We start from the raw sequence: 27,289 nt of genomic DNA, 5'->3' as shown, positions 1-27,289 counted from the left end.
AAGCTGCACCTTATCTTTGGGCTTTTTGAATCTCAGTGTTTCAACGTCTTCAGCATTGCAACCGACACATCGTTGCAATAGAAATATAACAGGAGTACTATCGTCTTTAGTATTGCTGGCTGTCGATTTTGTCCTAAATGATTTAAAGTCTTCTATCAAGTCGCTGTTCCCGTCTGGGTCAAACAGCGCCGCTTTACAATCAGATGCGCGTAAAGACTTGATGATTTCTTTGAATGATCCATGTTTCACCAAATGAACCGAAACTGCGCCTGTCATGAGAATGGCTATTTCACCTATAATCCATTCTATCGTGTTTGGTCCTATAATGCCGACAGAATTTCCGACTTTTACTCCGACGGAGACAAGAAAATTTGCAACATTTTCTGCCTGGTATCTTAACTCCGAGTATGTAATTGCCCGCCGTAAGCCGTTCGGAAACCGATGAATACATATCTCTTTATTGGGATTTTTTTCTGCTTTCTCAATGAATACATCGACGACTGATTTGTACAGAAAAGTCCGTTGACCCGATTTATAGCTAAACTCTGTCATTGCAAGCCCGAGTGATTTCTGGAAAGAAAATGTATAACTATTGTTCAGTTCCCTAACAAAATGTTGCTTTCTGAATCATTATAACAATTTTGAAATAATATGAAAAATGAAGAAAGACAAGGAATTACTAAGCGACTGTATAAGTCATATGAGAACCATATCAACGAATGAACGAGTCAATCAAAGTTGATTTTATAGTGGTATCCCACTGAAATATCACGTCAACGACTCACTTAAACCAGACGTCTTGTTTGGCGGTTTTTTTTCTAATTCCTATTGACGAATTGTGGTTGCTAAATACGCAAATAACACCACTTTGATAGGCTAACAGTAGCCAGTCCCTCAAATTGTTAGACTAACAATGTTGATTTTGGTATTGAATATGTACTATGTGGTTTGATATATGTTGGTGAAAAAAGGAAGTTAAAACAACATATGGATTGTCATCGTTCAGCAATGAACATTGGAGTTAATCAATATAAAACGACACCAAGCTTAGCACATTGTACCGTGATATACATATCAGAACCACTAGGTATCAATCATGTCCGAACTACTTCATATTCGTTTACTGTGTCCAGTTTACGTAAACTTAAGTATTTCAGTTAATACCACTTCTGATGACCTGTAGAACTAGCTTGAAGACGTCATGAACTTATTGATGATTGGGAAAACTTTTTAATCAAAATCACCAAGCTTATCCTACAGTGGTAAGCTTTCCATGTTAATGAACTTTTAAATGAAGATGTAAGCAGCTGATAACTAAGCGAATTTTTAGTCGTTGATTTCCTATTCTGATGGATATACACGATTCATGGAAAAAATCAGCAATACACATTGAAGTCAGGTAAGAGCAGGTCATATTAGGTGCCACGAGTATGCCAATAGTCTCCGTAAAATCTTACTACCAAATAAGTTATATGTTAAATCTAACATAATTATGAAATGTTATCAAATCCATATCATACATACATAGTACATAATAGCTACATCTTTATAATGTTAGTGTGGTATACAAACCTTACAAAAAGATGACACTCTCACAGCGACTCAGCTCCGTCCCTGTAGCTTGAATGTATAACGTTTCCATGTCATATATTGTTTATTAATATATCATTGTTGTGCAAATTTACATATCAAAAACGTTGATGGCTACATTTGCAAGAACGGTGATTGGATGTTAGGGCAAAATGCTGATACTTACCATACTGGTACATATGGTGAAACGATGTTACGTACAGCTGATGAAAAAACAGTTTAGACACAAGGAAAATATGGCTAAAAAAATGATCTCTGGGATAAGGTAAATCCCTTCGACTGTTGGAATTCGCATGTACGCAATATAACGTTATATGGTACCATTTGGCCAATTTTCTATTGCTTTCGTGTCGTGCCATATTTGAGATCAGTATTAGTGTAAAGTAAAATTATTAGGCTGGTGGCATCCTGAGATAGAGCCTAACAGAAATCCTTAAATACATGAACATTATTTCACCGTAATTGAAAAAAACATTAGATCAAAATATTTAGCTGTTATTTTTCAATGCTGAAAGCTATTTATGCAAAAAGAAAAAGATCAGGTCTGCGGTCACATTTGATCAGAATACTCGAATGATTTCTTCTTATTTATCTGATGTCCTAAAATAATAAAACTTTATACGTTCCATTGATGGAAACAAAAGAAATGAGCTTGACCAATGTTTTTACCCCGACCCATATTCAATGGCCAAACTGGCTGAAACTAGATAAAAGAATGATGTCTGTTAATGGACCATAACGATAACATGGTGCTTGAATTTGAATATGATCATGTTGACAGGTTGGTATTTTCATCTGGTGTTGTACGTGCTAGTGGTAAAATTGTAACTTGAAGCTTAGCGATGAAAAGTATCTGTTCAAACTCTTCAAAGCCTTGTCAAAGTCTTCCATTGAAACAGTTTTGGCCATGCTTTTGTTGTTTTTATTAATTTATCTATTTTTATGTTACATTATGTTACATCACACTATATTAATCACTGACACCAAGGTGGCGCCACTTAAACAGCTTAAATATGTGTTGGTATATGTTTTTAGGAGGTCGGAAATACTCGTTATGCATTAGTGAGAAAGTTAATGAGGTGACCGGTCAGGTGGTACATGTGAGGTCAAAGTGTTACTTCGACCTACCGTGTCCAATATGTTAACAATAGTACGGAAGTCGGACTCTTCTCATTTGATCTCCCTTTTTCGCAATGTCATTGATTGAAAGTGATAAGTTTCTATTTTAACTAAACATTATGAATCGTTATACAAAAACTTGACATGAACATCAAAGGATTGTGAGTGGGCGATAGTTATATATGTACGTGTATCTTCTAATACATGACGGTGGTAAGAACAGCTGTTACGGTCATAATTTTTTTTATGAAAACATGGACTATCATTACATAGTTTTTTCAAGTTATTTCATGATTTCAGCTCCTCAGTTTCGGAGGTATAACATTGTTTTGTGACAGGTATTTACGTAAGTGCTCATGACACGTGTACTCTTTTTCATTCATATTCACTAATGCAAACAGTCGTACCATAAACAGGAGAGTTATGCGGAGATCAAGGACTTATTGATGAAAATATGCAGGAAATTAACTAGGAGTAGAAGCATATAAATTAAATGAACTGAAGAATTTTGAGCGTTGAGCGTATGAATGTAAATGTCACGAACGTGCTTTGAGTGGCCATACAAGCGGTACCGAAGTGATTACGATAGTATTTGCATATACACCAGTCCGGGTATTTTAATGTGTACGAAATGTTCAGTGTACACGGAAGTAGTTTTAACTGACAATTAACAATTTCGAAATGATCTCCGCGGCAGGTTGAAATGGCTGTTTTATATGTATAGAGACACGTCGTGTGGGTGTGTGTATACAAGTATGGGAAGCTGTTTATCAGAAAATTTTCAATTTCAGATGGAAAGTCCATGGTACATTCATTACAGGTACGAGAAGGGTATTTAGATGAGAAATATAATGTTAAACGAATGAAAATGTTTCTAACTTAGAATTGTCAGCATGAATGAATTATGAATGTTTTGTATTTGTGCTTTATCAAAAATAAATGTATAGAAACACAAACATATTCCGTTTTGTTTACATTGTGAGTTTAACAGGTTAAGAAAAGAAACAAACAACCAAGTGGTAAATTACAAGTTACAGTGAAGTCTATGGTTATCCCTTTGTATTTGTTATCATTTGCACATCTTTTATTTGGCCCTTGTTTTTGTTTTTCTTTACCGAAGACTAGGACAAGTAAGTGTCAATATCCCTTGACAATATTATTGATCAGGGAATTAAAATATACTTACTGCTAGAACATAAATCACTTAACAAATACATTGTATTATTAAGTAGGACATTATTTCTTACTGCATACGCATTTCGTCCGATATGGCCAACACGCATCCCTCAGTCTGTTGCTTTCGTGTTTAGTTATGCATAATATCAATATCTACAAACATTAAACACAAATTAGTGTAGATAATTAAGTCAAAGATATTAACAGATGTCCAGGTTTAATAACTTGTTGACATATTTACTAGGCAACAGTTTTAGGTCATTACACGCATCCTTGACGAAAACATCGTGGTAAGTTGAAACTGTGGTAACAATTCTAGATTCCAAGGCCATATTTATTCAAGGTTACTAGAAAACTTAAACCTGGTGATTTTTGAATAATTCATCATTGGAATCAATAAAATATTAAATGGAGTTAATATTCCCCATATAGATTTTTGTCATATATATTTTAATACAAATCTTGTTTTACTCTGTCGCCTCCTGTAAATTAAAAAAAAAGACTGTAACGGGTCATCACTGACAAATGTATTATACTTATTACTATTTAGTCTTTATCTGATATATCTACATTTGTAGATGTATGGCTTAATTAGGGAATATACTTTGCTGTATTCTTATATAATAACCCTATTCCACACTTATCTATAAGTCATTTTTAATTTTATATGAACCATGATACAGTCGCACATCTGTGCGATAGAACGGCACAGCTTCTGCAAAGACGCGCAATAGCTGACTTTGTCCTTTTTTCTCTCTTGCACATTTTGTGCAGACATCGATTGATGCAATAAGAAATATTGCTTAATTTCAGCCCGTTCATTTGTTTTAAAAAAATAATAACGAAGACATGTAGTAATGATACATGTTTTGTCAGTTAAGAAATTCCGTTGGAACTACTTTCTAAATTCTCACTTAGTTGAAAGCCTTGTCTAAATCAAAGAAGAAATATACGGATGACGAAGTGAAATGATGGAGTTTTGATTGACATCTTTGTCGAGTTTGATGGGAAGATCTTCCATCAGACTATTGGCGTAACAAAGCAGGTATCAAAAGCCTTATAAAGACGTTAAATTGCATTTTCATATATATAATGTCATCATATAACAACAACTTTATTGACAACGTCCATCAGGAATACCAACAAGAATTGGGAAGCAGATAAGATAGACTCTTCTTCACCAGCCGCCTATCTCTATTTTTTCCTACAACGAAACCAACATGGACAACCTGAGAACTAGTTGCAACTAGCGAGATGATTTCAATTTCCCTATTTTGAATTTACCATTTCAGGATAGCAATATCACTGCAGCCCCGGCCTAGGGCGTTAACGTGTTGCAGATGATTAGATATTTAAGAACCTGTTAACATAGTCACGATGTTTTTGCAAGAAGTCGTCAATTGAGGGACAAACTCGTAACGCAGGGTTTTAAAAAGATGCAATTGATGACAATTATAGGGAAATTTTAGGGTCGCCATAGTGGTCGCAATTAGAAATATTATAATTCTTTGTAAGCGAACGTGACATTACTTACTTAGATTGACCCATGATTAAATGGTGAATGTCGTCGATGAAGCAGAAGACACCTACTTTTCCGGAACAGCCAGTCTTATTCTCCTTGTACTTTTCAGGATTCTCCGTGTAAATCTATCTTTTTTTTCATATTTATCCAAGCTTTTATTCTTTCAATTTGAGAATGGATTATGGTAATGTTGTCACGTTAGTATTTTTGGTTGTTTTTGTAAGCATCCTGCCGAACAGTATTCTCATTTTTTTCTCCGTTTTCCTACTTAATTAACCAAATTCCTTCCTAACTGCCTTTCTGCTCCAAACATTCTAACATTTCTTTAAGGGATATTCTGTACATGTTGGAAAATGTCTTCCTGTTGTGAGCCTTTCTTGAACACTTTCTTTAAAAAAGTAATTATTGTCAACATCAAAATGCCTTTCGTAAGGTGAGCTTTGGATAGGCGATTATTATTATTATCAGATTCTTAACGAGCCGTCAACACATGGAAGGTCGTTAGTGTCACCAAGCGGTAAAAGACACAGCGATCCAAAATATAAAAATATCAAACAAACTAAAACGTTAAAGACAAATGCTAAAAACATTAGATGGTTATATTATAAAAAAAAATGATTACGATAGTAAATGATATCCAATAATATAGACCAAAATCTTTCAGATAACCTAGAATTTTATAAATCTAAACAGTTTCAACAAGGGCCTATAAACTTGTAACGTTACGATGATGTTTTTTCTCGAGTAGACAGAATACAGTCCAATAAAAATGTTTAACAGTGAATGGCCCATGCACCGAGGATTATCTTCGCCTTTCAACATATATGAATGTGTAAGGTATGTATGATCCATCCGAAGAGGCGCAAAGACAATTCGTCTCGATAGTTGTCTTTAAAGAATGGCGACCACTCACCGATGGCAGCGTTTTTAGGCGAAAAAGGAGGCCATGCGATGATAAAATTAAAGTATTTAACTATAGCTTCTGCTGGCATCAGAGTATTCCATTGCTCGTAAATGTCAAGATATGTACAAAAATTTCGCATATTCATATTGAATTTCCACACATTCAATATCGTTAGTTTGTTTACATGGAGAATAATTTCTATAATGATTAAGTCCATCATTTGGTGATTTTGTTTATAGAAACCTTCATTTGAAATCCGAACGAATCACAAGATGATTGTCCATTTTATGGTACCCAGGAGCTAGATGCTAAGAATAAGAAATATGTTCTAGAGTTTATTTATATATCCGCTGCGCATAGCTGAAAGTAATTGTATCATTCATACTTTAGATGTGAACAGTCATCTGTATTGATTCAGCACAGAAGTATGAGTAAGTATGGACAATTGTTTATGTTTCATTATATAAAAAGGTGACACTCGGACTGATCCTTGTCTCAATCATTAAGCGTTATTATGACCGTAACAACCGGAAGTATTATTTTCTAATTTCCTTCATCTTATTCATTCCCTTATGATCCATGCGTAAGTTTCTTTATAATAGCAAGGAGAGGGTTTTCATGGGCTTTGCATATTGCTACATTCCTTTTGTCTATAAGGTTAAGACAATAAAACATTATGAAATGAAATGAAAGACACGACAGTCGCTTATATATCAGCCGATGACTTAACCTACACTGAACCAATATATAGCACTTTCCACTATGTGGTCACTCTAATTCCCCGGTTGTGAATTTTCCTATTCTAGACTAAAGACTTCATCTCATCATGTTTTATATTACATTCTATTCGATATTTATGAGCTTTGTTCTAAATATTACGAATTCCATAAAACACGGTATTAAGTTGGAAAGACACAAGTGAATGAAACCTAGGTAGATTGTCCTCATTAACATATTTTCTTTTTCTTTGTGTGATATTAATTTTGGTAAGCCAAATACTCATTTTCGTATAGTAGATTTTTCATTGTTTAAACCCAAAATACAGCTTCCTGATTCGTCGATTTTTTGTAGTTTCTCGATGAGAAGAAATCTAGCTTCACACACTTGATAAAGATTGGAGGAATCAATTGCGGGTCTATAAGATATTCATTCAATAATATTAACAAAGACACGGACTACAACATCATAACTATATATCAGTGTACAAAAAACTCAACATACCAGCATTAAACTAAAAATGATCCTATAGAAGCTTAAATAATTTGATTTGATAATGTTTTACCTTCTTTCCATGACACGGTATAGGTAATTACAACACTATATAAACAGATAAACTAGTGTGCGGCTCCAAATAACACAAACATGTGGATTGAAAAATTACTGTCTTTCAATATTTTGTAAAAATACTGATACAACTATCTCCTCAATTTGTCGAAAGACCGATAAATAATGTTTGTTCGTACTCTAAAGTTTCAGTTTTTCATCACCTTTCTTTATTGCGTGATTCTCATTTTCTCATTTCTGGCTCAAATTTACAAATCTTTGAGCTAAAAAACTCACCAGATCACTTATAGGTTGATATATCTTCATTCAAGTTGAAATGAAAGCGTTGGTGACGTAGACCAATTAGACAAGTATCAGATTAACAGCAGATACACACGGCATAACAGATGTGATGATTATTACACAGTCACGCAAAGTTTATTCATGAGGCGTATTGGATACTCCGTATATATATATATATATACCAAAACATTTTCAATAAATACACTAATAGTTTAATATTTCATAATTTTTTAAAGAACCAACAATATCGTTACAATGATCAGACAAACACGTTGTGAAGGTGTGCTGGGTCTGCATTCAGGTAGCTAGACACAAGCATGTTACAACTGGCGGCGGCCGAGCGTTTCACTGTGGCTAGACTAATACGTGGAGTGGGGATCCGAAATCCGTGACGTAATATCCGGAATATTATCAATAATATTATTTATATCATTAAAATCACCTGTATCTATTTCTACAACGAATTCAAATAATTTGCGAAATGCTTTGTTTCCATAGCGTGTCGACCAGTCAACAATCATGGTTTCCAGTCTACCACAAAACAAACACTTACATCACATACACAAAATGGCCGTCCTTACATTACAGTTGAAGGAGTCATATGTATATATAAGCCCAACGCACTGGCTACCGTCACTTCGCGTCACACATATAAGTACATATACCACGCACTGGCTACCTGTCAGTATAATAAATACACATAATAAATACAATGCACTGGCACGACGGCCACCTCCCAAGTTGCTGAAGTTGTATATCGGTATATATATTCTGTGTTTGCGAAGCGGATCTGACCCCCTCTTTATGTAACTGAATTAAGCAAATGGAAGTCTTATGCAAACTTCCCTTAACCCTAATTTTGGATTAGATTCACCTTGAATACATTTAGAAACCTCCTCTTTTATGGTCTTTAAATTCAGCGATCCCCGATCTCTGACTGCTCAGCCTTATATATACTCCCAATAGGAGATTCTTCAAATTTTAAAGAAGGTTACAATTCATTACAAAAAATGTGACTCCAACGCATCGTCAACGTTTTCAAGCGCTTCAATAACGCATACACTGTCCAATGTGCGTTTGTAACAAATCGTATTTGTCCATATTGATAACTAACTAGAACAACATAAACAAATGATAACTTACATTAATCAGAAAGGGGCGAGTTAGTGTGCTTTATATATTTACAGATAATTTCTGTTACAGATATAACCGGGTATGGGATTTTTTCGAAACTGGAAAAGATCAATCTCCCAAAAAACTCAAAATTTTATTTTGTTTTCTCTGAAGGGACATGAGAGACGTTGACAAATTGACTAAAAGATTGGCAAACAATCCTCATCAACGACCGTGTATAGTCGAATCTAACAACTTAATGGATGTAAGTTTCTTTATGCGCTTTACCAAACTTGTTTCGGCATACTTTGCTTCATTTCCATTGAAACCATTTTAAACTTTAAAGGTATAGGGTGACAGTTTTATGGGAAACATTAATTGAAACTGGATGATTCTCAAGTAGCTAATGGGCGGGGCCATGAGGGGTCAAATTGACAAAATATGTCATCAACACATATTTATGGTGAAAACATACACATCCACTGGATGGTTTCATTTTCTAATTAGCTAATGAAGTGATTTTCCCTACCTTTTCTCATGTGATATACACGTATCCGATATGCAACACCCACTACGCTATCCTCGTCAGAGTCTCTATTCTGCTCCCCAATTCTATACCCTCGAGTTGAATATCCATATCCTAAATGTCTTCAAATGGTTAATATTATGTATCTTCCTATGATGTTGATGTGTCAGTTATGAAAAAGGACCATTAATGATCAGATTAAGATTAGTTGTCATAAACCATACAACACCGAACACCTTTACTACCCGGTGTGTATTGTGTATTTCACAATAACAAGAGTATACAATGTATTAAAAAAAACAAGTCACGTTAACAGCCATGTTTCACTGACCGAAACAGAGAGGGAGTATCTACCTTAATTATTGTGAATTGGAACTGGAATTATAATTGTATTTCCATATCAGAAATTGAAAATGAAGACAGTTGTAACTGCAGGTAAGTATAAAAATGATACTGTAAAAATAAGACTTTTTAAAGATGTATATTTAAGAATAGATACAAGACGATTTTCACTTGTGCGTAGTTTGTAATCTTTTTATAGAACAGATGGTAGGTACTGTTGTTGGTCTTTAATTCTCCGAAATTTGCTGTTACCTACATGCCACATTCTGATTCGAACACTGTTTAGTCAAACACTGTATATCTGTCCTGCGTTTTAACAGGTGCACTCCTGAAAGTTAGAATCTATACAGAACTAGGCAACCAAACTTAAAATAATATTCACTGTAGCCATTCAACCGTATATCTACCGAGTTTTTTTTTCCACTTTTTTTAAGCGCATGGCTGCCGAAATCAAAAGGAAAAAACGAGGAATAACTACCGCGCGGACACAGATTAATAAAAAAAATGTTTGTCATTGACACGTTAGTTTATGGTTTTCTATACATTTACTGGATAAACACTCTACACTGACCATGTACATATATAAAGTTTTATTTTATCCTGTTTTACAGTATACGTTCTGACGGTGCTGTATGTTGCCGCGATATTCACCTTTTCGTAAATCAGATTAGCTTTGTCGATGATATAGCAATGTAGAATGTTCATCAGTGCATATCTATTTTAAAATAGTGTTGACTGAACTTGCTACTATTAAGGATATAAATGCGAGTACAATATTTGCATTACTTTAGGTATCGATTTCACTAAGTTCTGTGTATGAGCGTGGGTGCGTATCCACGCGTGTGCTGCAGTTCAGTGACGTGTGTTCCACATTACATTTTTTTTATTTTATAATCATACTTAAAACTTTATTGAAATAAAAGATATCGTTGTTGTATAAACTTTTTTATCGTTTTATATAATGATTACTTAGTCGCTATTGTCACGCCATGCTGTAAGATTCGTATCCGGTAAACAACCTATTAGAATTATTGTTATATTACCATTACAATTTTGACGGCCCGTAAACATATAAACGGTCCTTATGGTGAAACATCCCGAGGTCAAAAAGGAAATAACATCAAACAAACTAAAAGGTAAACGACGAATGCTTACATGATTATATTATCACAAATGGCCGACATCTTTCAGATGACCTAGAATTTTTATAAATCACAATGGTATCAAAAAAGGGTCTTTAGACTTGTAACGTTACAATGAAAAACTTTTCAAGTAGAAGGCCAATGCAGTCCAATAAAAAAACGTTTAACGGTGAATGGCTCATTACATTCTTTGCACCGATAATTGTCTTCGCCTTTTTAACATATGTGAATGCGTATGGTATGTAAGGCCCATCCGAAGACGGGCAAGGACAACCTCGTCTCGGTGGTTGTTTCTATAGCATGATGACCATTAACCGACGATAGGTTTTACGGAGTGCAATTAATTGTTAGTATATTGATTCCATTCCTCCTGCCACTGAGCTGTTAAAATTGTTTGATAAATAGTTGAAAATCAGTATAATGAAGTTTAAAAACTACAGGCGATAGCGATTAAGCGGTTTTTGAGGAACATAGAGTCAATCTTCGATGCAAAATGTCTCAATTCACAGAAGCAAGACTAAGTCGTATATTTCATTTGGTCCCGTCGACTTCGACTTATTCTAGTATATGACTACTATGAAATAAATTTAATAATGGGGCTGCTGCTCTCTCTTCCTTTTTTGTTACTTTTTTTATCACGGTTTCTGGCCTTACCTCGCTAACGAGACCTAGAAGGACGAAACAGCTGTATTATGCTGTTTGATTCATTTTTGGCTCTGCTGTATATAACTCTAACTTTCTATGTAAGGGTGCTATTCACTTGTGTGTCTTTTAAACAATCTTTGACAGAAAGGAAAATATTCGAATACTATTTACAGATATATTAATTTTTATTATGAATTCATAGAAAGGTAAAAAAAAAAGTTTATGTATATACTCGCAATTTTGAGAAAATGACGTTTTTTGTAATACCTTATCTTCTATTTAGAACAGCGTGTGACTAATGTCAAACAACCTGACCAATCACTCGTGCATCCTATGCCTGTAAAGCCCCCAGACGGTGGATGGGGATGGATTGTCACCATTTCCAGTTTTTTCATCAGTATGATCGTAGATGGCGTAAGCTCTGTATTTGGGATATTTTACCTGGAATTCCTACGCGAGTTTGGAGAAAGCAATGGAAAGACGCAAATCATAAATTCTGTCATGTACGGAACAATCCTAACATTAGGTTGGTGTTTTAATCTCGTGCAATTGATATGGGCAAGAGTACTTCTTAAACAAAAGATTACTCCAATCTCAAAACATATCTATCAAGACTATTGCATGATGACATACATTAGTGCAAGAGTAATACAAAACATGAACACATGTCAACATTAGTATGGTGGGATTGAATATTAACAATATAACCATTTGTAACTGCTAGACTCCGTAAATGCAGATTATGTATTCAGTCACTTTTTTCTAGCCATCATAAAAGCATCCTTAACTAATTATGATTGGATTTTCCTAAACATAGTTTATGCCCGATGTAGATGATTAATTTTCAGAAGGCAGTTACAAAAAGTCATGTATACCTGGCATGTAATTAAATCGTTCATTACTACTGGTCTGGCAGTAATTCATTACACGAGAACATGAGTCACACCTGCTACGTCTAATATTAACTTATTCTTTTTTTAATCTATTTTTCGTCATAGGCAAATTTCGCTTTTTCGTTTTTTTTTACAATGCCATATTTGTGTCAGTTAAGAACTAGAGCTATCCTACACAATACAATGCTTTTCCAATTAAAATTCGCTAAGACATGCCCGTCATACGCTATATAGCTATGGTATGAATCCACCACGAAAAATTCATTGTATACGACAATATGATCTTAATATTCTTATATGTACACTATTATAACTATACATTGTTGTTGACTAAATAAAACACAATATCATTTTTTTCTTTCTAGCTCCTATCACAGGTGTAGTGATAACAAAATATGGTGCTCGGAGGGTAGCCATCTGTGGTGGTCTTGTATCCAGTATTGGATTTTTTCTCTCGACGTTCTCACCAAACCTTGACGTTATGATCCTGTTGTACGGATTCGTAGGAGGTAATAAACATTATCACAATATAGTAATTACCTGTAAGTATTAGCAGTGGTATAAAGATCAGGGAACTCCGATTACTCCACTAAAACCTACGAAAGGTAAGACTTGTTTTCGTTGAGAACACCCGTGATATATCTTTATGTTACCTTATCTTTACTTAAAAGGTGCTACTCATTTTCTTTTAGAAGTCGGTTAGAAAATCTCTTCTGTGTGAAATGATACTGCATCTACTAGTAACCACAAATCCATCAAGATGGAAAGTAAATCTCTTTGAATGCCTCTGCGGCCCGTTCATGATTGGTTTCATCTATGATCCAATGATAGATATATTCAGTTCAAGCGATCTTAGATGACTACAAAAGTGAGCATCATCGGGAATTATCATACAGTTCAGCCCACTCAAATTTGACTGCAGGTATATTAAAATATTGCTTTATTTGACATTCCCGTCTAAATGCCTTTCTTGTATCAAGATATCGAATAATTTGACATCGGTTAAATTAATACGTTATCAGAAGTTGGACTAACAGTTTGGCATTATTTTGTAGGTTTTGGCATGGCATTACTCTATCCTACATCAATGATAATGGTTGGCATGTATTTCGAAAAGCGAAGGGCTTTGGCTAACGGAATAGCCGTGTCCGGATCTGGAGTTGGTGCATTAGTGTTCGCACCAATTAGCGAGTTTCTCCTCGAGACCTATGGCTGGCGTGGAACTCTATGGATTATGTCCGCTGTTGTGCTCAACACTGTGGTTTGTGCCTCATTATATAGGCCTATTGGTGAATGAGAAACTTCTGCTAGTCCTCCGAGCCATAGAAACGAGACAGGAGTTCATATGAACAAACCAGGAAGTAATATTGCGTCCAAATGTTCCAAGGCGTGTTATATTCTAAAGGATACATTTAATTTCTCATTGCTGACGTACCCTGCTTACCTCCTGTTGTTGTTGTTGTCTTTCCTGTATCTATTAGGTAAGGCGGAATTCATGCTAATCATAATATTCTTCATCGTCAGGGATCTAATATAAACGTCGTTATTGTCGAGTAATAAATCAAATCTTACATCGGGTGTGTTCCACATGCAAGGATATCCCAAGTCGAGTGTAATAAGTTCGGGTTATCATCACGACTTATATCCAGCAATATTTTATATTTTTCCCCTCATACTTAAAACAAATAAAAACAATGTTTTACATTTGTCATCGATATAAATCAGTATCCAGTTACATTATCATAATATATTGTTACTTGTGTAACGTGCAGCCTAGCTTTGCACACGGTGGGTAAGTCTCTGATTCCTTGCAGAGATACTAGCTAACAAATGCCGATATATACATATAGCGTGGAACAGCAAACTCTACCTGAGTTAACAATAAAACTAACGACCGAACTAGTATTCACATGGACTGCTGTCTCGACACAGACTATTCTGACTAGCATGTGAGCGTGAGTGCAAGCTCGACACCCAGTGACTTCACCTAACCCTAGTTCCAACTACTGAACTAGTCGCCGAGCAATACCACTTAGTCGGTCCTGACTAAGCACTAGGTTGTCCTACCAAGTAAGCCAACCCTTGCTCGTGTTCTAACCTAACCCTATAGCTAGCTACCCACAGTCAAAAGTCCAAGCTTCTGTGAGAGCTAAACAGCTCTCGCACCAGCTTGACAAGCGGTTTCGGAAAAGCCACTATTTCAGACTTTCACCCACCACCTGTCACAAATGACTGTGTTACTTGCTTAGTAAGAAGTCTTTCGTCGTCTGTGTATCTCTGAAAGCCTCACCAACAGTCAGTATAACAGCGCTCGCAAAATTCAAAGTAATTTCTATTTACATGTATAATAAACTCTTTCATTAGGTGTGACAGTTGTTGGTATTTAATTGACCATCAATGATGCATACTAAAATATCAACATAGTACAAAATACCTTTCCATATCTTACTACATAATTATAAACATTTGTATTAATCGACAAAAATCATTAGATGAACAAACTAACCAATATGTAATTAGCTATAATCATATTCAAGGGACATAAATCTTATACTTCAATTTCCATTACACAAGTCATATTCAAGGGACATAACTCTTATACTTCAATTTCCATTACAACTTGCAGGGTATTCGATTCCTTTCAGTTACCTGCCAGTCCAGGGAGCATCTGTTCAGCTGTCCTCACGGGAAAGTGCTCTTCTCATTTCGATAATCGGGATATCGAGTACAATTGTTCGTGTGTTAGTAGGCTACTTGTCAGACAAACCTTGGGTCAACACTCTCATTCTGGAGAGTACAATGCTTATAATTGGTGGAGTGTCTACATGCTGTGTTCCTTATTTCACAACGTTTATCACTCTTTCGGTCTATTCAGCAGTTTATGGTGCAGTCACAGGTAGCTATGAATTTTATTATAATGTAATATTCATAATTATTTATGCAGATGAAACAATCCTTTTAGTATTTAATTCACAATCGAATTATAGAATATAGTTTTTTTTTTATCTCCATGGTCCGATTTATTAAGCACAAGCAGAATATGTTGCAATATTGAGAAAAAAAGTCTTCTTATAGGATGTGTATGTCCCAACTAACTCAAATGGCCGGATACATTGTTACAAAAGGAAAATTTAGACTCGAAGCACTTTCTTTAAGTGATCCCCAATGTTTCTTCATATCACCATGTCTTGGTAGTATACGTACAGTTCTTTATATTTACAGCAACGTACGCATGTCTGATAGTTGTGAACGCGGTGAAGTTAATGGGGTTACAATACCTGTCCAGCTCGCTTGGGATCATATTCCTTTGTATGGGAATAGGGTTTTTCATCGGATCTCCTGTAGCAGGTAAACAAATATGAAAAAATGTAAATCGTCTGTATTGCCTTCACCACAATAACTGACCCTCTTATCAAAATTCTTTATCAGTGTTAACTATTTCTTTCTTTCCTAAATTGTTCAATCGCACTGCGATATGAGCGACTTTGTATTGACAAAATTTGTATTTAAATTACCCTGAAATTTTATCATAATTTAGCCATTAACGCCTGACCATTATTCTTTCAAGTACTTTGTGTGAAGGCGCTTTTGCCTGATCATAACAGGATCTACGAGAAATGTGGTCGTCAGGCATATTTAGGATTGCAGTCGGTAGCGAATTATGATACACAGCAATTAATCATTCAAAATCTCGTATCGCCAGAAAGGAAATTAATTTTCATTCCTTCTGTATTTCTCTAATTTTCATTAATTTTGTTAGCAAAATGTTCAGGCAAATGTTTTTTTTTTTTATTTTTTTTTGATTGTTACACGGGCGACCTACCCGGTACGGATCCGGACCTGTCCAATATACAGGAAAACTTTTGTACTACTACTCGCTACTTGCTGAAGTGTGAAAGAATAATTAATGCAGGTCCAATGTTATGTCGAAAACTGTCGAATTAAAATGATTTTCATAATCACCGATCAATTTTAATGTCCATGTAATCGCCATTTAGTTAGAACTTCACGAAATTTTCCGTTTAATTTTCAATCTGTAATATTTAGTAAGCCATTTTACCAAACCACACAAAATGTGCCATCCTATTGCACAGTTGTGCGCATGATACTGTAACGTGTTTGAGCGCTAGATGTGTCCCTGTAACAACAACAAAAATTGCAAAAGTTGCTTGAAGGCATGACAGCTATCGCCTTGATGCAAACTTCATCATCTTTACAATCTATATTCATTGATAAATATTGTTACCTTATGAAAATGGGGTTCAGGAAACATTTTCATCTGAAGATGCAGACACGTTTTCAGGGTGTATTCAAAAAGATTTTAATGCGTCGTGAATTTCGTTTTTGATCTCCAGGCGTCCTGTCTGACATCTCTGGTGACTACAATAATTCTTTCTTCTTCGGCGGAGCAGTCATTGGATTAGGAGGTTTAGTCGGTTTACCGCTTAGTTACCTGGCGAGAAGAAAACAAAACAGGAGCGGTAGTGTCAGTGTATTAACCAGCAGTTGTTCTCTTGAACAGACGCCAAATATTTCTCTGCAAACCTTAAACCAAATACCAGATACAGTATAAACAGGATTTTTATTGCGTGGATGTGTCTTGGAACAAGGCGATTTACCCTTATCAAACTTTGAAATTGTATGTTGTTTAATGAGGAAACAACCAGCTACTGCACGATGGTCCCGCTTCAATACGACCCTGGCTATTCACGAGGCGAAAACCCCAGCAAACATTAACAAACGTGTTGTTGATGGCTGCTATTCCGCAATGTTGGCGGAATAATTCAAAGTTTATATGAGAAATTCAGTTGGGATATGAAGTTACAAAAAGTGTCTTTCTGTTAAAATGTTAATGTTGTATTTTTATGTATATACCATAGATTGCGTAAATAATATATTTACATATATCAAATATATTATGTTTTGACAATTATGAATTATACAGATATGTATCACAATTGCATTTTTAGGGCTTTTCACCAGATAGACCTATTGTTATGCTTATTCTCATCGTTATCATTACACGCTAACAGGTGATAAATATTACATCCCATTGTATTTAAAATACAGTTGGAGTTTTAGAAAGGATATCTGTTTCTTTAACGTACCCTTATGTTGGCCAAGGGGTCAAGTGACCACACAGCGGTCGTGGCGAAACAAATACAAATAAAGAAAAACCCTCTGTGATACAAAATGATTTTGGAAAATGATTTGATATTCCCAACTATCATAGCAAAACTATTTTACTCGAGGAAATGATAAATAAGTAAAAATTAACACATTTAAAAAAAATTAAATAAAAAGTTCCCGGTTTAGCTTTCTAACCGTGTTCCTTCGTTTTACTAGGGCATAGTGCTAAACATCGTCTTTTTCTTATTATGAATTCTTTGTGATAATTTATGATGCTGATCATCATCTCTTCCTGTCTTAATTAACACTTGGTATCTTATTATCTAATGAAGATGATTTTCTCTACCTTTTGTTATGTAATATACACGAATCCGATGTGCATGTGTCAATCAAGAAAAAGGAACATTAATTATCAGGTTAAAATAAGTTGTCATAAACACCATACAACACCGAACACCTTAAATACCCGGTGTGTATCGTGTACAATAACAAGAGTATACAGTATATATAAACAAGTCACGTTAACAGCCATGTTTCACTGACTGAAACAGAGAGGGATTATCTACCTTAATTTTTGTGAATTGGAACTGGAATTATAATTGTATTTTCCATATCAGAAATTGAAAATGAAGACAGTTGTAAATGCAGGTAAGTATAAAAATGATACTGTAAAAATAAGACTTTTTAAAGATGTATATTTAAGAATAGATACAAGACGATTTTCACTTGTGCGTAGTTTGTAATCTTTTTATAGATCAGATGGTATTATTGGTCTTTAAGTGACCGAAGTTTGCTGTTACCTGCATGCCACGTTTTAATTCATTCAAATAGTGGGAAGGTTCAGAATATATACATGCACTTGACACTGTTCTAAAATTATCTGATATATGAAAATTACGAATATTTTCTTCCTTTTGGGGCTGCTGTGCCTCCCTGTCTGTCTAGGTTTTTGACTTTTTCGATTACTTTGGATTTTTCTCTCTTTATCTTAGTAAATTCAACACGGATGATTCAAACACTGTGTTTCTGTCATGCATTTACACAGGTGCACTTCTGAAAGTTAGACGTTATACAGAACTAGGCAACCAAACTTTAAAATTAATATACATGGTAGCTAATATCGACCGAGCTTTGTTTACTTTTTAATCGCATGGGTGCCGGAAAACAAAAGCAAAAAACGAGTGATAACTACCGCACCGTTTTACAGTATACGTTCTGACGGTGCTGTATGTTGCCACGATATTCACCTTTTCGTAAATCAGATTAGTTTTGTCGATGATATAGCAATGTAGAATGTTCATCACTACATATCTATTTTAAAATAGTGTTGACTGAACTTGCTACTATTAAGAATATAAATGCGAGTACAATATTTACATTACTTTAGGTATCGATTTCACAAAGTTCTGTGTATGAGAGTGGGTGCGGATCAACGCGTGTACTGCAGTTCAGTGATGAGAGTTCCACATTACATATTTTTGTTTTATATTCAGACGTATAATTGATTAAAAAATAACGTTGTTGTATAAACTTTTTATTTTTTTATTTACTTATTACTTAGTCATTATTGTCATGCATTACTCTGAGATACGTATCCGGTAAACAACCTATGAAATTGTTTTTAATTATTATTATTACCTTCTAAACGACCCGTTCACACATAAACGATAATTAGGGCCAACAAGCGGTGAAACATAGTGATAAACATTAAACAAAATAAAAGATAAAAAAACAAATGCTATCAAACTTAAAGAGTTATATTATCATATAAGATCAAAGTGGTACGTCAAAGTCTTTGATATAGACCAACATCTTTCAGATAACCTAGAATTTTATATATCGCAATAGTATCAAAAGGATCTGGAGACTTGTAACGCTATGGTGAAAAAATTCTCAAGTAGCAGAAGGCCAATGCTGTCAAATAAAAATTGTTTGACGGTGAATGACTGATCAAATCTTATGCACCGAGGATTGTCTTCGCCTTTTAAAGATGTTTGAATGTGTAAGGTTTGTATGAACTATCGAAAGACGGGCAAGGATAACTTCGTCTCGGTGGTTGTCTCTATATTATGGAAACCATTCACCGATGATAGGTTTTACGGAGTACAATTCATTATCGATACATCGATTCCATTACTTCTTCCACTGAGCATTTAAAAATTGTTTGATAAAGGGTTTAAAATCAGCAGAATGGAGATTAAAACAACAGGAGGTAGATATATAGCTGTCTTTGCGGAAAAAAGGGTCAATCTTCTATGAACAATGTCTTCGTTCACAGAAACACGACTAAATCGAATATTTAATTTGGTCCCGTCGAATGATCAAATATTTCTAATTATGGGGCTCCTGAGCTCTCTTCTTAGATTTTTGATCTTTTTAACACTTTGCATTTCCTCAGGCGCTTCCCAGTTATTCGCAGTTTATTGCCTTGAATCGCCAACGAGTCCTTGAAGGACGAATATGCCGTTTAATTCATTTTGGCTCTACTGTATATAACTCTAACTTTGTATTGAATTGTGATATTCACTTGTTATCTTTTGTACAATCTTTGACAGCAAGGTAAATATTCGAATGTTATTTACAGATATATTAATTTTTGTTATGAATTTATAGTACAGTGCAAAATAATAAGAATTTATTTATGTTATCATTATTTGTATTGTATATGTCCGCCAATACCGTTTTGCAGAAAATAAAGATTTTTTTTTAATACCCTATTTTCTATTTAGAACAGCGTGTGACTAATGTCAAACAACCTGACCAATCACTCGTGCATCCTATGCCTGTAAAGCCCCCAGACGGTGGATGGGGATGGATTGTCACCATTTCCAGTTTTTTCATCAGTATGATCGTAGATGGCGTAAGCTCTGTATTTGGGATATTTTACCCGGAATTCCTACGCGAGTTTGGAGAAAGCAATGGAAAGACGCAAATCATAAATTCTGTCATGTACGGAACAATCCTAACATTAGGTTGGTGTTTTAATCTCGTGCAATTGAAATTAATAGGAGTATTTCTTAAACAATTGATTTACTCCAATCCTACAAAATATCTATCAAGACTATTGGACGTTGTCATACCTTGGTGCAAAGTCCACACAAAACATGAACACATTTCAGCATTATTCTATGTCTAAATGATCATGAAATTGAGTATTCAATATAACCAATTTGAACTGCAAGACTGCGCAGTAAATGTAGATTATGTATTCAGTCACTTTTATCTAGCCATCATAAAAGCATCCCTAACTAATGGTTGGGTTCCACTAAATACTTGATGCCCGATGTAGATGATTAATTTTCAGAAGGCAGTTACAAAAAGTCATGTATACCTGGCATGTAATTAAATTGTTCATTACTCCTGGTCTGGCAGTAATTCATTACACGAGAACATGAGTCACACCTGCTACATCTAATATTAACTTATTCTTTTTTTAATCTATTTTTCGTCATCGGCAAATTTCGCTTTTTCGTTGTTTTTTTACAATGCCATATTTGTGTCAGTTAAGAACTAGAGCTATCCTACACAATACAATGCTTTTCAAATGAAAATTCGTTAAGACAATGCCCGTCATACGCTATATTGCTATGGTATGAATCCACCACGAAAAATTCATTGTATACGACAATTTGCACTAAATATCATTATATGTACACTATTATAACTATACATTTCTTTAGGGTTGTTGGCTAAATAAAACACAATATCAAATTATTCTTTCCAGCTCCTATCACAGGTGTAGTGATAACAAAATATGGTGCTCGGAGGGTAGCCATCTGTGGTGGACTTCTATCCAGTATTGGATTTTTTCTCTCGACGTTCTCACCAAACCTTGACGTTATGATCCTGTTGTACGGATTCGTAGGAGGTAATAAACATTATCACAATATAGTAATTACCTGTAAGTATTAGCAGTGGTATAAAGATGAGGGAGCTCTGATAACTCCAATAAGACATATAAAAGTTAAGACTTGTTTTCGCTGAGGACATCCGTGACACATCTTTATTGTATCTTATCTTTAATGAAAAAGTGTTACTCATTTATGAGTCTTTTCTACAATTTTCTGTTAGAAAATATATTCTGTGAAATAATATTGCATCTACTAGTAACTACAAATCCGCCATGATGAAAAATAAGTCTCATTTAATGCCTTTACATGTGTCTGCGGCCCATTCATGATTGGTTTCATCTGTTATCCATTGATAGATATATTCTGTTCACGCGATCTTAGATGACTACGAAAAGTGGGCGCCATCGGGAATTATCATACAGTTCAGCCCACTTAAATTTGACTTCGGAAATATCCAAATATCGCTTCATTTGACATTCCCGTGTAAATGCCTTTCATGTATTAAAATATCAAATAATTTGACATCGGTTAAATTAATACATTATCAGAAGTTTGGCATTATTTTGTAGGTTTTGGCATGGCATTACTCTATCCTACATCAATGATAATGGTTGGCATGTACTTCGAAAAGCGAAGGGCTTTGGCTAACGGAATAGCCGTGTCCGGATCTGGAGTTGGTGCATTAGTATTCGCACCAATTAGCGAGTTTCTCCTCGAGACCTATGGCTGGCGTGGAACTCTATGGATTATGTCCGCTGTTGTGCTCAACACTGTGGTTTGTGCCTCATTATATAGGCCTATTGGTGAACGAGAAACTTCTGCTAGTCCTCCGACCAATAGAAATGAGACAGGAGTTCATATGAACAAACCAGGAAGTAATATTGCGTCCAAATGTTCCAAGGCGTGTTATATTCTAAAGGATACATTTAATTTCTCATTGCTGACGTACCCTGCTTACCTCCTGTTGTTGTTGTTGTCTTTCCTGTATTTATTAGGTAAGGCGGAATTCATGCTAATCATAATATCCTTCATCGTCAGGGATCTAATATAAACGTCGTTATTGTCGAGAGATAAATCAAATCTTACATGGGGGTGTGTTCCATATACGAGGTTATCTGAAGTCGAGTGTAAGAGTTCGGCGGATCATCACGACATATATCCCAGTCAACGGAACACAGCAATATTTGATATTTTTCCCTCGTGCTTTAAAAATAAAACATATAATCCTTATATGACCTTACTATTTTAGGACATTAAACCCTTAGTGATATAAAATGTTTCACATTTGTCATCGATATAAATCAGTATCCAGTTATATTATCATAATATATTGTTACTTGCAGGGTATTCGATTCCTTTCAGTTACCTGCCAGTCCAGGGAGCATCTGTTCAGCTGTCCTCGCGGGAAAGTGCTCTTCTCATTTCGATAATCGGGATATCGAGTACAATTGTTCGTGTGTTAGTAGGCTACTTGTCAGACAAACCTTGGGTCAACACTCTCATTCTGGAGAGTACAATGCTTATAATTGGTGGAGTGTCTACATGCTGTGTTCCTTATTTCACAACGTTTATCACTCTTTCGGTCTATTCAGCAGTTTATGGTGCAGTCTCAGGTAGCTATGAATTTTATTATAATGTAATATTCATAATCATTTTTGCAGATGAAACAATCCTTTCAGAATTTGATTCACAATCGAATTATAGAATATAGTTTTTTTTATCTCCATGGTCCGATTTATTAAGCACAAGCAGAATATGTTGCAATATTGAGAAAAAAGTCTTCTTATTGGGTGTGTATGTCCCAACTAACTCAACTGGCCGGATACATTGTTACAAAAGGAAAATTTAGACTCGAAGCACTTTCTTTAAGTGATCCCCAATGTTTCTTCATACCACCATGTCTGGGTAGTATACGTACAGTTATCTATTTTTACAGCAACGTACGCATGTCTGATAGTTGTGAACCTGGTGAAGTTAATGGGGTTACAATACCTGTCCAGCTCGCTTGGGATCGCATTCCTTTGTATGGGAATAGGGTTTTTCATCGGATCTCCTGTAGCAGGTAAACAAATATGAAAAAACGTAAATCGTCTGTATTGCCTTCACCACAATAACTGACCCTCTTACTCATATTCTTTATCAGTGTTAATTATTGATTTCTTTCCTAAATTGTTCAATCGCACTGCGATATGAGCGACTTTGTATTGACAAAATTCGTATTTAAATTATCCTGAAATTTTATCATAATTTAGCCATTAACGCCTGACCATTATTCTTTTAAGTACTTTGTGTGAAGGCACTTTTGCCTGATCATAACAGGATCTACGAGAAATGTGGTCGTCAGGCATATTTAAGATTGCAGTCGGTAGCGAAATATGATACACAGCAATTAATCGCTTAAAATCTCGTATCGCTAGAAAGGAAATTAATTTTCATTCCTTCTGTATTTCTCTCATTTTCATTAATTTTATTAGCAAAAACTATATGTTCAGGCAAATCTTAAGGGTTTAGATTGTTACACGGGCGACCTAGCCCGTACGGATCCGGACCTGTCCAATATACATGAAAACTTTTGTTGCCCGAGGTACTACTACTACTGCTTGCTGAAGTGTGAACGACTGATTAATGCAGGTCCGATGTAATGTCGAAAACTGTCGAATTAAAAAATGACTTTCATAATCACCGATCAGTTTTAAAGTTCATGTGATCGCTATTTAGTAAGACTTCACGAATTTTTCCGTTTAATTTTTAATTCGTAATAATTAGTAAACCATTTTACCAAACCGCACAAAACGTGCGATCCTATTGCAAATTTGTGCGCATGATACTGTAACGTGTGTGTGCGCGCACGCGCGCTCGATATGTGCACGACGTGTGCACGAAGATTTGGCGCGTTGTGCGTTACCACGGCTCTTTGATTCTTTAAAGTGTCATTTCGTAGACGAAGCATTTCAAATACACTAATATGTCAATTTTTGTACCGATTATCTTGTTATGATAATGAATCAACTGTTATAACAATAAAACATATTATAAGTAACATGAAGATTTGACAGCTGTCGCCTTGATGCAAACTCCATTATCTTTAAAATCTATATTCATTTAATATTATAATATTTAGTAAACCATTTTACCAAACCGCACGAAATGTGCGATCCTATTGCACAATTGTGCGCATGATACTGTAACGTGTGTGTGGGCGCTAGATGTGTCCCTGTAACAACAACAAAAATTGCAAAAGTTGCTTGAAGGTTTGACAGCTATCGCCTTGATGCAAACTCCATTATCTTTAAAATCGATATTCATTGATAAATATTGTTACCTTATGAAAATGGGGTTCAGGAAACATTTTCATCTGAAGATGCAGACATGTTTTCACAGTGTATAATTTTAATGCGTCGTAAATTTCGTTTTTGATCTCCAGGCGTCCTCTCTGACATCTCTGGTGACTACAATAATTCTTTCTTCTTCGGCGGAGCAGTCATTGGATTAGGAGGTTTAGTTGGTTTACCGCTTAGTTACCTGGCGAGACGAAAACAAAACATGAGTGGCAGTGTCAGTGTATTAACCAGCAGTTGTTCTCTTGAAAAGACGCCAAACATTTCTCTGCAAACCTTAAACCAAATACCAAATACAGTATAAACAGGATTTTTATTGCGTGGATGTGTCTTGGAACAAGGCGATTTACCCTTATTGAACTTTGAAATTGTATGTTGTTTAATGAGGAAACAACCAGCTACTGCACGATGGTCCCGCTTCAATACGACCCTGGCTATTCACGAGGCGAAAACCCCAGCAAACATTAACAAACGTGTTATTAATGGCTGCTATTCCGCAATGTTGGCGGAATAATTCAAAGTTTATATCAGAAATTCAGTTGGTATATGAAGTTTCAAAAAGTGTCTTTCTGCTAAAATGTTAATGTTGTTTTTTTTATATATATATACCATAGATTGCGTAAATAATATATTTACATATATCAAATATATTATGTTTTGACAAGTGTGAATTATACAGATATGTATCACAATTGCATTTTTAGGGCTTTTCACCAGATAGACCTATTGTTATGCTTATTCTCATCGGTATCATTACACGCTAACAGGTGATAAATATTACATCCCATTGTATTTAAAATACAGTTGCAGTTTTAGAAATGATATCTGTTTCTTTAACGTACCCTTATGTTGGCCAAGGGGTCCAGTGAACACACAGCGGTCGCGGCGAAACAAATGCGAAGAAAAACCCTCTGTGGTACGAAATGATTTTGGAAAATGATATGATATTTCCAACTATCATAGCAATGATAAATGAATAGAAATTAACACATTTAAAAAAAATGTCCCGGCTTAGCTTTATAACCGAGTTCCTTCGTTTTCCCATTGGATAGTGCTAAACATTTGTTTTCTTATTATGAATTATTATTATTATTTTTTTTATTTTATTTTTTCAATTTTTCAAGAGTTTTTAATGTACATAACAATTACATCAACAAAACATCATCAAACATACAACATACAATATGCTCACTCACACATCACCATAATCTCGATTAAGTTGCATCATCATCATCATCATCATCATCATCATCATCATCATCATCATCATCATCATCATCATCATCACAAACACCATCATCGTAATCATCATCATCATCATCATCATCATCATCATCATCATCATCATCATCATCACAAACACCATCATCGTAATCATCATCAGAAGAAGAAGAAAAAGAAACACCATCACCATCATCATCATCATCATCATCATCATTATCATCATCGTCATCATCATCATCATCATAAACATTACCATCATCATTATCTTCTTCATTATAAACATTACCTCATCATCATTATCCTCCTCATTATAAACATTACCTCCTCATCATAATCATCAGTCATCATTATCTCAATCAAGTAATCATGTCAATACATTCTTCATCATTGTCATATTCAATATGCCTTTGTCACCACCTTCATGTCATTAGATTCATCCTCAGCATTCATTATCACATATGCACCTCATCATCAACCTAACTATCAACACAATTTGTCATTATAACTTGAAATCCATCCATACATCATCGCCTGGCATTTTCATCAACACCCTTACTAACATCACAACACTACCCTTACACACCCACTCCTACACATACATCAATACTACACATAAAGATAAAGAGGAGAGAAAAGAGAGAGAGAGAGAGAGAGAGGGGGGGGGGGGGGGGGGGAGAGAGAGAGGGGGGGGGAGAGAGAGGTGATCTGGGTTAGTAAAAATTGCAATAATCAGCGAAACAATAGGGACTCGAGTATAAAGAAAAATACCTGGTAAATAAATAAATAAATAAATAAATACTATAAGGGTAAGCAAGGGGCCTGCTATACTGTAAAGACAGAGAATACTAAAATACGGTAAAACATACTACATGACAGTAAATGTATTTAAAGTTAAGAATTGGCCAATTCCAATAATTTTCTCCATTTTCTCCATTCCTCATTAAAACTTAACTGTGCCTGTTCACCTTTACTATTGGCAATATATTTCTGAAAGGTATAAAATTCCCTGAATAAATAAGACTATATACACTTAAGGCTTTGTGTTGACATCTTGCCTTATATATGTAATATTTAATGATAATTAAGATTTCATTGTCAAGTTTGGGTTATTCAGTAGTCGAATTTTAAACATATATAAATTTGTTGTTAAGATGTGTTGAACCACTCTGTACTGAAACCATTGAAGTTTTGTATTTTTTGTTGCACGA

At 35.0% G+C, this 27,289-nt stretch overlaps 2 protein-coding genes across 2 annotated transcripts; both read left to right on the top strand.

Moving 5' to 3' along the window:
- The first annotated feature begins 9,929 nt into the window (after positions 1–9,929).
- LOC132560137 (monocarboxylate transporter 9-like) lies at positions 9,930–17,568 on the top strand. The gene is given in 8 exon segments (XM_060224785.1): positions 9,930–9,951; positions 11,929–12,171; positions 12,904–13,047; positions 13,594–14,019; positions 15,165–15,434; positions 15,761–15,886; positions 16,894–17,024; positions 17,509–17,568. Coding segments are annotated over 8 exon segments (1,422 nt in total).
- Positions 17,569–18,294: 726 nt separating this feature from the next.
- On the top strand, positions 18,295–25,621 carry LOC132560135 (monocarboxylate transporter 12-like). Its single transcript, XM_060224784.1, has 8 exons — positions 18,295–18,316; positions 20,398–20,640; positions 21,393–21,536; positions 22,089–22,514; positions 22,863–23,132; positions 23,456–23,581; positions 24,944–25,074; positions 25,562–25,621. The coding sequence occupies exons 1-8, from the start codon at positions 18,295–18,297 to the stop codon at positions 25,619–25,621; spliced, it is 1,422 nt and encodes a 473-aa protein (XP_060080767.1).
- The last annotated feature ends 1,668 nt before the right edge of the window (positions 25,622–27,289 follow it).

This window comes from Ylistrum balloti, unplaced genomic scaffold, assembly GCF_031769215.1.
Source record: "Ylistrum balloti isolate Yb309-2 unplaced genomic scaffold, AGI_CSIRO_Ybal_v1 Utg371020, whole genome shotgun sequence".
NCBI classification, from domain to species: Eukaryota; Metazoa; Mollusca; class Bivalvia; order Pectinida; family Pectinidae; genus Ylistrum; species Ylistrum balloti.
This window is presented reverse-complemented; position numbering and strand designations above follow the sequence as displayed.

Bases quoted from the DNA above. Each gene is read 5' to 3' on its own strand.
- LOC132560135 (XM_060224784.1), top strand. From the start codon at position 18,295: ATGAAGACAGTTGTAAATGCAG. The intron at 18,317-20,397 runs GTAAGTATAAAA...TTTTCTATTTAG, and splicing joins GAAGACAGTTGTAAATGCAG to AACAGCGTGTGACTAATGTC. The intron at 20,641-21,392 runs GTTGGTGTTTTA...TATTCTTTCCAG, and splicing joins CGGAACAATCCTAACATTAG to CTCCTATCACAGGTGTAGTG.